The sequence below is a fragment of the Notolabrus celidotus genome, chromosome 1, assembly GCF_009762535.1.
Source record: "Notolabrus celidotus isolate fNotCel1 chromosome 1, fNotCel1.pri, whole genome shotgun sequence".
Classification (NCBI taxonomy): Eukaryota; Metazoa; Chordata; class Actinopteri; order Labriformes; family Labridae; genus Notolabrus; species Notolabrus celidotus.
Window position 1 is genome coordinate 37042667 of NC_048272.1, and position 11098 is coordinate 37053764.

Genomic DNA, 11098 nt, shown 5'->3' on the forward strand with positions numbered 1-11098 from the left:
TGCCCCTCTGAGTAAACACCCGTCACTTTAGTCAACACTTTATTTTTGTAGTGATTTAATACAAACCATGAGGTGATAACTAGTTAGCTTGAGGGTTCTTATAAACAGATTTAGTTATTTTTGGACAGTCTCACCAACTCATTTCCCAACCCCAATTCTCCCATCATGTAATCTGTATGTTTAATTGAGAATACTGCAAAGACAACATTTGATATGTTGAAACTGAAAAATGTTATATGTATATGAAAAATATCTGCTCATTTTAAATTTGAAACATGTTAAAACAGAAACATGTTTCAAAAAGTTGGGACAAGGAAACAAAAAACTAAACTATGTAATGCTGATAAAAAGACCTGGAGGAACATCTCCCATCTACTTACATTAAAGATCAACAGGTTAGTCACATGAAGGGGTGTGGAAAGGACGCTCCAGAGAGGCTGAGTTTCTCAGCAGTATAGACTAGAAGAGGTTGTGCACTCTGTGAGAGACTGCGTGAGTAAATAGTTCTACAGTTTTAAAATGATGTTCCTCAAAGTACAGCTTTAAAGAACTGGGAATTTCATCATCTACAGTACAAGATTCAGAGGATCTGGAGACATCTCTGTACAAAAGGGACAAGACCAAAACCAAGACTGGAAGGCTGTGACCTTCGGCCATTCTTCAAACATGACTATGTAGTGAGAATCACTGCATGACTTCTCTTGGCCAGAGACCATTTCAGGTGTGTTCAAGCATACCTGGCCAATAAAGCGGATTCTGATTCTGACTGAGGGGAAGTGGAAAATTGTCCTGTGGTCTGATGAATCAAAATCTGACATTCTTTTTGGAAATCCTGGACGCTGTGTCCTCTGCTCTAAAGAGGAGAGGGACCACCCAGCTTGTTATCAGCTCACAGCTCAAAGCCAGCATCCCTAATGGTATGGGGATCATAAGAGTCCATGTCATGGGTAGCGTACACATCTGTGAAGGCTCCATTAATGCTGAACAATATTATACAGGTTTAGGAGCAACATGTGCTGCCATCCATGGGGTTGTTCGAATAATCGTCGAATAGATGCCAATGATTATCGAATAGTATCTTGGCTTGAAATGTCCATCCCTAATTACAACAGCATGGCTCTTTAGGAGAGGAGTCCAGGTGCTGAGCTGACCTGCCTGCAGTCCTGACTTTTCACATACTGACAACATTTGACATATGATGAAACAAAACCCGGAAATTGTACTCCTCGATTCCTGAGTATTTACAATTATTAAAAGAAGAGGTGACGCAACACAAAGGTATATTTTTCAGTTTCAACATTTGATTGTTGTCTTTCTACTGTTATTAGATAAATATAGTTTTATTTTTAGTTATAGTTATAGTTATATTTTTGGGCTTTTTGTCTTTATTTGATAGGACAGCTCAAGAGACACAGGATATGTGGGGAGTAGAGAGTGGGGGAAGACATGCAGGAAATGGTCAACCCTCCGGGAATCAAACCGGCGACCCCTCCAACGAGGACTGTAGCCTCTGTATGTGGGGTGCTTAGACCGCTAGCCCACCAGTGCCCCAAAATGAATAGGCCAATAGGGTCTAAAGCTGGGGTTGGCAGTCTCGGAAAACTAGCATGAATTTGAATGTAGCATTTCCTCAGGACTCCGTCTAACCCCTCCCCTCCTCCCTCAGAGCTCCTCCAAAACGACTGCAACTGTGCTAAGCTATGCTAACTGGATAATGGCTGTAGCTTCACAGTTTCCATATAGGCATAAGAGTGATATAAATCTAAGCAAATTCTCTCCGTGAATGTTACAAAGGTGCTAGCATTAACTTATTCCATCTTTGTTATCAGAGTGTAAAGAAAGCCAGGCCAGCCCCCTGCCCTGTGACCTACTACCTCTGGGATCCAGAAGCATCCTAGATAATCTCATTAGTCTTCACAGTAGTTTAGAAATAAGCCTCGAGGATAGAGTTACAGCTCATCATGTCATCAGGCCCCTTGACTTACTACTGTGTCTCTACATGATCCAACAGTCTGACCATGTGACAGCATGATGACAGACAAAGTTTATAAGTTATATAAGTTTATAAGCAAGTGGTCTCTCTGAGGAGGAGAAAAGTATTGCCTCTCAGTCTGATATGTTGTATAAAAACACCTATACATTCCTCGGACCACGTCTTTAGATGAGATGTTACCAAGCAAGCATCAGGGCTTTCACAGGGAATATTCATGGAGCTTGGTTGCTAAGATCCATAGGACGGGGGTGCCTATGTGGCATTGTTCATTTGGGAGCAGAGAGAAAGGAGTGAACAGAGATTGATGAGAACAGTCAGTCTGTTGAGGTCCTTGCTCAATGGAGCTTTCTCTTGACAAGTCAGAGCCTTTGTGGTGTTGAAATATTTGCCATTAGAGTATCAATGGAGGGGTAGTGAAAAGACTGGAACGCAGTCTGCATAGATTAAAGGGGTTTAGGGTTAAAGGAAGGGATTGTGCTTATGAAATTTGTTATTTAGAATCACCTTAAGCAGGTAGGGGTTCGTCATTGTGTCAAGATGTGTGTGATTGTGTCTTAGTGGTCATAATAACAGCATTAGGTGAATGTTACCAGCATTTAGAGACATCTGCTACTTAAGAAAGCCAGACCTGCAGACACTGATTATATGGTAGGAGTAGAGACAACAGACACAGAGACAAACATTAAACCAATGGCTTTGTACTTAAAAAGTCCAATTACACCCTTACTTCCACCAAAATGAGTAGTTCCCAACAGTAGCAGCGCTCAAGCAAAACCAGGCTGCCACACACGATGCCTGTTCAATAAACTGAATCACAACAAAGCTGAAAATTAGAACAGAAAACCACATCAAGCCTTCACAAGCAGCAAAGCAGAGCTTTCCAGGCATGAAGCCAGGACTAAACAGAGTTCATTCATTTTACTCTAGATTCAAATTATAATTCATTATGTTCATTGTAGTCACGCAGCCTCCTTAATGCAGGTTAGTGCCTGAATTAAGGAGCCAAAACAAGCCTCCGTTCTCATGATATGAGGAACAGCCAGATACTTGTTGCTCCGGTCTGACAGCTGATTGGACCTCATTAAATGAAGAGGTCATAAAATGTCTTTGTCTACATTATGTACTCTCTGTCTGACTTTAGGCAGTGTTTTTTTTCCTTTAAGGACTGTTATTTTGATATAGCATTTTTCCAAATGGTACTGTGTCCTCATTCTGCTTTTTATTTTAGAATGTCCCTCATCAATCATCAATCAATCAATCTTTATTTATAAAGCGCCAAATCACAACAAAGGTTATCCTCAGACTCTTTCCAAACAGAGCAGGTCTAGAACGTACTCTATGTTCTATTATTAACAAAGACCCAACATCAAGACAGGATAAGATCCAGTCCCATCTTATAGACAGGAATGACTGCAAAATTCCACCAGATCCGTGTCTGGTCTGTCTCCGATCTGTCACGGCACCAGACCTGATAGGTTTCTATTCTGGTCAATGAGTTAACTTCCACTGGATCTGCTCCATTGTGTTCCACAGGCGTCTCTGATCCGGCAGGTTGGAGCCCTCCGGATCAGATACACAAGACTTATGTTTTTGCCGGATTTTGGAGCACGACGCATCAACCTTAACAGAGCAGATGGAGCGGGACAGGAAGTCAGGCACCAAAACAAAATGAAAACATCCGGTTCATTTTCAGAATAAAACACTCTGTGTTATCACCAGATCGTATTTCATTTAACTACAACAACAAACCATCATGATGAGCGGAGCCAGGCCTGGAGTCAACAGGTCAGAGGTTTTCAGAGGACCAGAAAGACAACATGGATGAGGAGAGGAGGAGGAGAATCCTTCATTCAGTAATTACTGTGTGAAAACCTCAGTCACATGACTCCAGCTGTCCGGCGGTCCTGATCTGTGCTGCGTTCTGAAAATGCAACCCGTGGGTGTTGACGGACAAGAGAGCACAAGGCCGGACCGCAGAGGATTGGAGACGGACCGGACACAAATCTAGTGGAAGTCCCATGTCAGTCTGATCTCATCTTAGTCCACCATGAGCTTTGCACCTCAAAGTATTAAGCAAGTTACAGCGGCAAGGACCAACTTCCTTTAACAGGCAGAAACCTCCAGCAGGACCAGACTCATGTTGAGACCGTGTTGTGGTTGGAAAGAGGGATAGAAGAGAATAAGAGAGAGAGAGCAATGACTTATTATTCTATGGTGTTATCACTGCCCTGGTGCCTTACAGCCAACTATATGTCACCTGCTTATAGAGCTGGAAGCAGTCGAAACCACAGTGGTAGCACATCAGCAGGCTAAGAAAGTCGCCCCAACCATCCCTCTCCCCAGAAACACTTTCCAGCTCCTCCAGGAGAATTCTGAGGCGTTCACGGGCCAGATGTGATCCATAATCCTTCCAGTGTGTTCTGGGTCTACCCCAGGCTCTCCTCCCAGTTGGACATCCCCAGAAAACCTCCAAAGGGAGACGCCCAGGAGGTATCTCTTTTGGTTGCCCAAACCACCTCAACTTGCTCCTTTCCATGTGAAAGAGGAGCGGCTCTACTCCCAGCTCCAGACCCTCTCTACAATCTCTACGGCTGAAACAACCACCCTTCAGAGGAAACTCATGTCAGGCGCCTGTATCCGTGAGCTCCTTATTTTGGTCACCAAAGCTCATGACCATAAGTGAGGGTTGGAACGTAGATCAACCTTTATATCAAAAGCTTTGCCTTCATGCTCAGCTCCCGCTTCACCACAACGGTCTGGTACAACGTACTGCTACAGAGCATCATCACAAATACATGTTTTAATCATTTTTAACCTAATGTCTTCACTTTTCATTTCACATTACACATTTTGGAATACCAAGGTTCATTTTGGAAAGGGCAAAAGGGCTGATTACTGTTCTGAATGGAGACAGTCCTAAGATGCCGTCTTTCTCTTGCTCACAGTCTTGTTAGCAGAAATCAGTTTCTGTATTGCCTTGGTCTAAATGATCTCACACACAGGAATGGAAAAGCACATCTTTGTACTATCTCTTCTCAGAGATATTCATGGTATTTTACTTATTCTAAATGCATACAGCTAGGTGTGACTGTTTGCTGGTTTTGATTACATAATAGTAGTATGGGAGTTAGAACCTTCAGTTATCAGGCCCCTCTCCTTTTGGAATCATCTACCAGTCAGGGTCCAGGAGGCAGACACCCTCTCTACTTTCAAGAGTAGGCTTCAAACTTTCATTTTTGATAAAGCTTATAGATAGAGCTGGCTCAGGCTTGGACCAGCTCTTAGTTATGCTGCTATAGGCTTAGACTAATCTCCATGAGTCTGGTCCTGCTGGAGGTTTCTGCCTGTTAAAGGAAGTTTGTCCTTGCCACTGTAACTTGCTAAATGCTGCAAAGTGCTCTGCTCATGGTGGATTAAGATGAGATCAGACTGAGTCCTGTCTGTAAGATGGGACTGGATCTTATCCTGTCTTGATGTTGGGTCTTTGTTAATAATAGAACATAGACTACGGTCTAGACTTGCTCCGTTTGGAAAGAGTGTTCAGATAATGTTTGTTGGGATTTGGCGCTATATAAATAAAGATTTACTGATTGATCGATTGATAACTTGTTTCAAGCATCCCTGATTCAGCTTTGGACAAATGGCCTGTATGGGTTGTTAAGTTTCCGTGTAACACTGTTATCATGTAGCATGAGCCTGGTTCCAGTACCTAAGTGCCACCCTCATCTGAGGTTTGCTCAAACAGATCAGTGTTTACCCTCTGAAGGCTGTTTCTGGCAGGTGTAGAGTTAGTAAGCAAACACAACATTGTTGGTAGGATTAAGAATGGGTATGACATTTCCTACATGGCTAGCTTTCAAGCTACATTATCAAAAGTAGTGGGTAACAAAACTAGCAGGCCAGGATGAGTTAGACAGATTTAGAAGTTGTTTTTAGCTCCAGTCTAACAAGAATTGACAGAAATAAATCAAAATACACTGTGGTGTATTCAATCCATCTAGGATGGTTTTGATTTCATCCAGCCCTAACATATATTCTTCTTATGGCAAAATGTCTATAACACCGGACTTCCACCAGATCCGTGTCCGTTCCGTATCAGATCCACCAGACACAAAGATCTGGTGGAATGTAGCCGTAACTCTCCAAGAAAAGTGTCAATGTTCCAACATGGCTGGTGATAAAGAAGACTGCCAGTAAACATGGATGTAAACAATGAATGCATTCATCGCATTGATTAGACTTCATGAATATACTGCAGAGACATGGATATACCAAGTGTTTTGAAGAGAAACACTTCAACAAAACATAAATATTTAACATTAAAATTTCTCAGGGCATCTTGAAGTTGACAGTCTGGAGGGCTTACATATCTAAATACTAGCTACAACCACTTACACAAAAACAAGACAACGGAAAACGTGAACAAGATGTCATCAAAATCAGACATGTCATGACCTCACAGGGTAAACAGAGTTTCTCTTGGAGGCACTCAGGTAATCATTTTTTTAGCCCTTAAATGTGTTTTGTGCAGGTGGTTTTTACCTGTAGTACAGGAGCTCTGATTCCAGCTGGACGATGTGTCTCTGCAGCGCGGGCACATGACTGGCTTTGGCCTCCAGTTCCTTCACCTTGCCCAGGCCGTTGAGCAGCGCCTGCCTGGCCTCCTCCACCTTCCTCCTCATGCCCACCTGCTCCCTCTTCAAGACCTGGTTGCATTCCTCCAGAGCGACCACGGTCTCTTTAGAGCTCCACAGTTCCTTCTCCAGTCTTTGATTGCACAGCATAGCCTCCTCTACCTGCTGGTCTCTGGTATTCTGCAGCAGTTCTATCTCCTGGATGAGGTTCTGCAGGCTCTTCAGGTTGCTGTAGGAGCTGCTTTTCAGGTTTGTGTTAGTGCTCACACCTTTCTGGACAGATTGTTTCTGTTGGGCAACAAAACAGCCGTCCTCTGGTTTGTGTTTGGAGTGACTTTTCCATAGTCCTACCTGGAGAGGAAAACAAAGGGGGCAGGATGGAATAGGATCAAGTTCTCCCAAAAACCAATATTGAAGCTGCTTAGTCAGATTCCAGTAAATGTGTCTGAGCAGAGGCACCAAAAGATTCAAGGTCAAGGTCACTTTATTTGTACCTGTGGGTACATATCCCAATATTAAAGCATGTATGATACTTGAGACTAAAATAATAGATACTGAATTAAAGGTTTTAGGCATTATTTGTTATGTTCACTTTTTAAAAAAAATATTGATTCTATTGTTTAAAACATGAAAGGCGGCCATACGCTGCGATAATATATTTCTCCCATGGTTAACTTTATTATGAACTTATAGGTTGCAAGTACTTGAGTAATGGTAAATTAATCATGATTCAATCAATCTTTATTTATAAAGTGCCAAATCCCAACAAACGTTATCCTCAGACTCTTTCCAAACAGAGCAGGTCTAGACCATACTCTATGTTCTATTATTAACAAAGACCCAACATCAAGACAGGGTAAGATCCAGTCCTATCTTACAGATAGGACTCAGTCTGATCTCATCTTAATCCACCATGAACAGAGCACTTTACAGCATTTAGCAAGTTACAGTGGCAAGGACAATTTTCCTTTAACAGGCAGAAACCTCCAGCAGGACCAGACTCACACACATCTGCTGAGATCGTGTTGGAGAGAGAAATAGAGGGAGATGAATAGAGATTAATTGCTACCTTATAGATGTGTGCAAAGCCACTAATTAAGGTACCAATTGGGATGTCCTACTGTAAAACCATTCATTTTCTCCTTTTCATAATAAATGATAAAGTTGTTAGTCTGATCATTCAAGAAAAAGCAGACAGGTATCAAATGATCCACTAGGAAAAACAACACACAGCCTAAATGTCAACCTTTACAAAAGTTCAATTTGATTTTCAATTTGCAATAAACTATCAATTATCCCACCTTTTCTAAGAGATTGTAACTTTCATTGTGTTAATATTTAACAAGTCATTTACCAATGCTCTGCAGATCACTTATAAGCCATGGTTTGCCAGGATTTGGAAATTCCCTGTAGCTGGTGTTTTCCTTCCTTCAGGATGACAGTTGCTTTGACTATTTGGTAAAATTCAACACTCCTTTCGCGAACTGTTTGACCACTTTGCCTCCATCTTACCACCTTAACTCCCTTATTGACATGGCTGTTTAGGTAGTGAAAGCTTGGTGCCACTTACTGTATCAATAGTGTATTTTAAAAGGTTACAGCTCCTAAGGAATGGTTTTATTACCACCTTCTGCATTCATGCTTTTATGACTTGTTCTAAGCTCTTGAGAACAGCTTTGGAGAATAGATGGCATTGTTTGGGAGGGGGGCCTTGTGCCCTAACTTTACAAGGTAGGGGAGTCAAAGCACCCTGTTTCAAGATGCAGAGTCTACATTTGATGGTGTTTTTAGGGTGTGAATGGTGTCACTATCATTCTTATGGACATCAGCATGCACAGTGTGGGGCTGCATTCAACGTATATTCAACTCTCACCTGTAGAGCCAAACAGCGCGCGTCACTGCTCTGAAGTGCAGCTCGCATGTCCTCTATCAACTCTCTCAAACTTGCATTTTCGTCCTCCAGCTTGGCTATCCGGTCTTCTGCTTCCTCCAGTGCCACTATCTCCTCATAGCACTCTTTGGTGCAGGATCCGAGCCTGCAGCCGGAGGCGTGCCCACGTCCCTCCGAGGAGGAGCAGGAGCCCTCACTAACACCCACAGACAGCAGCTTCTCTCGCCGCCTCAGAGGACTCCTCAGGCGGATCTGAGTCTCTATGTGCTCGCTGTCTTTCCCCACCAGCAGCCGGCCCTTCTCATACTGACAGCCCGCCTTGGTGCTGAAGTGTCCGCACAGTTTAGCGTGGAAGTGTCTGAAGGACAGCTCGCTGGGTGCATTCTCATGACCCCCTGCGCACTCTGTATCCTCTGAGTCTTTGTTCAGTCCCAAAATCTCACACAAAATGTTAAAATCCTCCACAGGGATTTTACCTCCACCCTGATAGTCGATGTGATGGAAGATCTCCTGCAGATATTGATCCAGTCCTGTGGCCAGAACTATGATTTCGTTCTCCACTCCGCGGTCCAGTCCGTAGTGGTACGCCAGAGTGCTGACTATCCATTGTGTCCTGCGCGCTGGTCTGCTGTAAGGATCAATTGCGTCTATTACATCCATCATTTATAAAGAGCAACATCATATTTCCTCAAACTTTAAACAGTAGGTTTGTTTCTTCCAGTGTCCTTTGTATGTTTTGTGTTCATCTCCTCTCTGGAAACCTCGAGCAGACTGGAGAAGCAGAAACGAGGCGTGTGTTAAAACACAGATTTGAATTAGGCACTGCCCCCCAAATCCAAAACCAGGGGTCCCAACCAGGACTCAGTAACATACACACACTATAACGGTCTCAGGGTGTAATTGCCACCAGGTGTGTAAACTTTTGTCATTCACAGGGGTTAGACCTTGTTAAGATGTAAGATACCCAGGAGACGAATAGCTGTGGGCTGGTGCAGAGGAGCTCTTTTTTTTACAAATGAAGAATTTTTACAACATGGGTTTTGGATTTATGCACAGTCTGCAATTTGCTTTGTCCCTCACGTAGCCACGAGCTCTGGAGTTTAAAGTTAAATATTGCATATCGTTAATCATTGAAGTCCCCTCATGACCAAATACATCCTGTAAAGGTGGAGTGATATCAGGATTCATCGAATGAACCATACTGTACATTTTGGATGTTAGTCGCCTAATGGAGGATCTGAGAGGAGCCAGGAATACTTAGACTTTTAAAAGTCAATTAAGGACCCAACTTTTTAGTCTGGCCTTCATGTAGGCTAGGCTTTTTTAAATAACTTTGAATTTATTCTATTTTAAAAAAAACTGTTTTTTAAATGTAACTTTACCTTTTTTATTGTCTTAACAAGTCGTGTTTTATCTTGTATTTACTTATTTATTAACTATTTCCCTTTGTTGTTAATTAATTAATTTATTTCTGATTTATGTTTAGTCATGATATATTAGATTTTTTTTTAAATTGCTGTAAGTGCTTTAAAGCAATTGAAAAAATAAAAATCTTGCATTTGATTTGCATGAAAGCGTCTATATAAATAAAGCTTGATTGATTTATTATTAAAACAATTTCAATAACCTGTTGTTTGCAAAAATGACCTATGCCCATTGTCATGAGTTGATGTTAAGTTCAGTTTTTCTATGTGTTTCATGCCCTAGTTTCTCCTGTGTTTATTTTATTCAGTTATCCTTTGTGACCCTTGTGTGTTTTGTGATCCATGTCTCTTTTTGTACTTCCTGGTGTGTCTTAGTCTTGTCTTGTGTTCTCTGTTTTGTAGTTCTGATCCCTGTGTTTCCACATTAGTTACTTTCTGCCCTTGTGAGTTTCCCTCCTTATTGATTAACCTGATTGGTTTCACCTGTGTTCCACACCTGTTAATTACTGTGTATTTAGTTCCTCTGTTTCCCCTGTCTTTTGTCAGATCATTGTACTGTATGTCTACCCAGCCGCATGTGCCTGTGTCCTCATGTTTCTGTGTTCGAGCTGTTTCTGTGTTTCCCTTGTTTTTGTTCTAAAGTAAGTTTTGTTATTAAATACTTTCTTTTTTAATCTGAATTTTGGGTCCTCTTCTTCCTACTTTTCTCCATCCGTGACACACATGGTAATACTAAATTACTGGAAACATGAGTTATAATAAATAAACCTTAACGCTCCAGATATTTGAACAAGTCCAAAATAAAAACTGACACGTCATCAATGAAATGTCAAAAATAGGCTACTGTATCTCTGGTTTTGCAATAATATTGTGAATTTACTTAGTTCTGTACGTACTTTTCTTAGGATATGCTAATTAACTTTATTTTTTAAATTGTTGATAATTTCTCAATAAGTACTATTTTATATGCTCTTTACTGTTTGCACTATCCACTTTGCTTCTGTAACACTGCACATTTCCCAGTTGTGTGACGAATAAAGGATCATCTTATCTCTTCTCTGTTCAAAGCAGACTAACATCTTCCCTTCAACTATCGATGATCGACGATCATGCTTTTTCTGTGTTTTTCTGTCACTATGAGAAACTCCGACAGTAC

General features: G+C 41.6%; 1 protein-coding gene across 2 annotated transcripts in view; it reads right to left on the reverse strand.

The window, feature by feature from the left end:
• The window catches only part of efcc1 (EF-hand and coiled-coil domain containing 1), a 34339-nt gene that overhangs the window by 23045 nt on the left and 196 nt on the right, over positions 1–11098 (reverse strand). Inside the window, exons 2-3 of one of the 2 annotated variants that reach the window (XM_034693232.1) lie at positions 8501–9289; positions 6536–6978 (exon numbers count right to left, since the gene is read on the reverse strand). In XM_034693232.1, the coding sequence (XP_034549123.1) occupies positions 6536–6978; positions 8501–9181 (1124 nt within the window). In that variant the 5' untranslated portion in view covers positions 9182–9289. Of the gene's footprint in view, positions 1–6535; positions 6979–8500; positions 9504–11098 lie in introns of those variants that run through there. The other variant, XM_034693239.1, reaches the window with a different exon arrangement.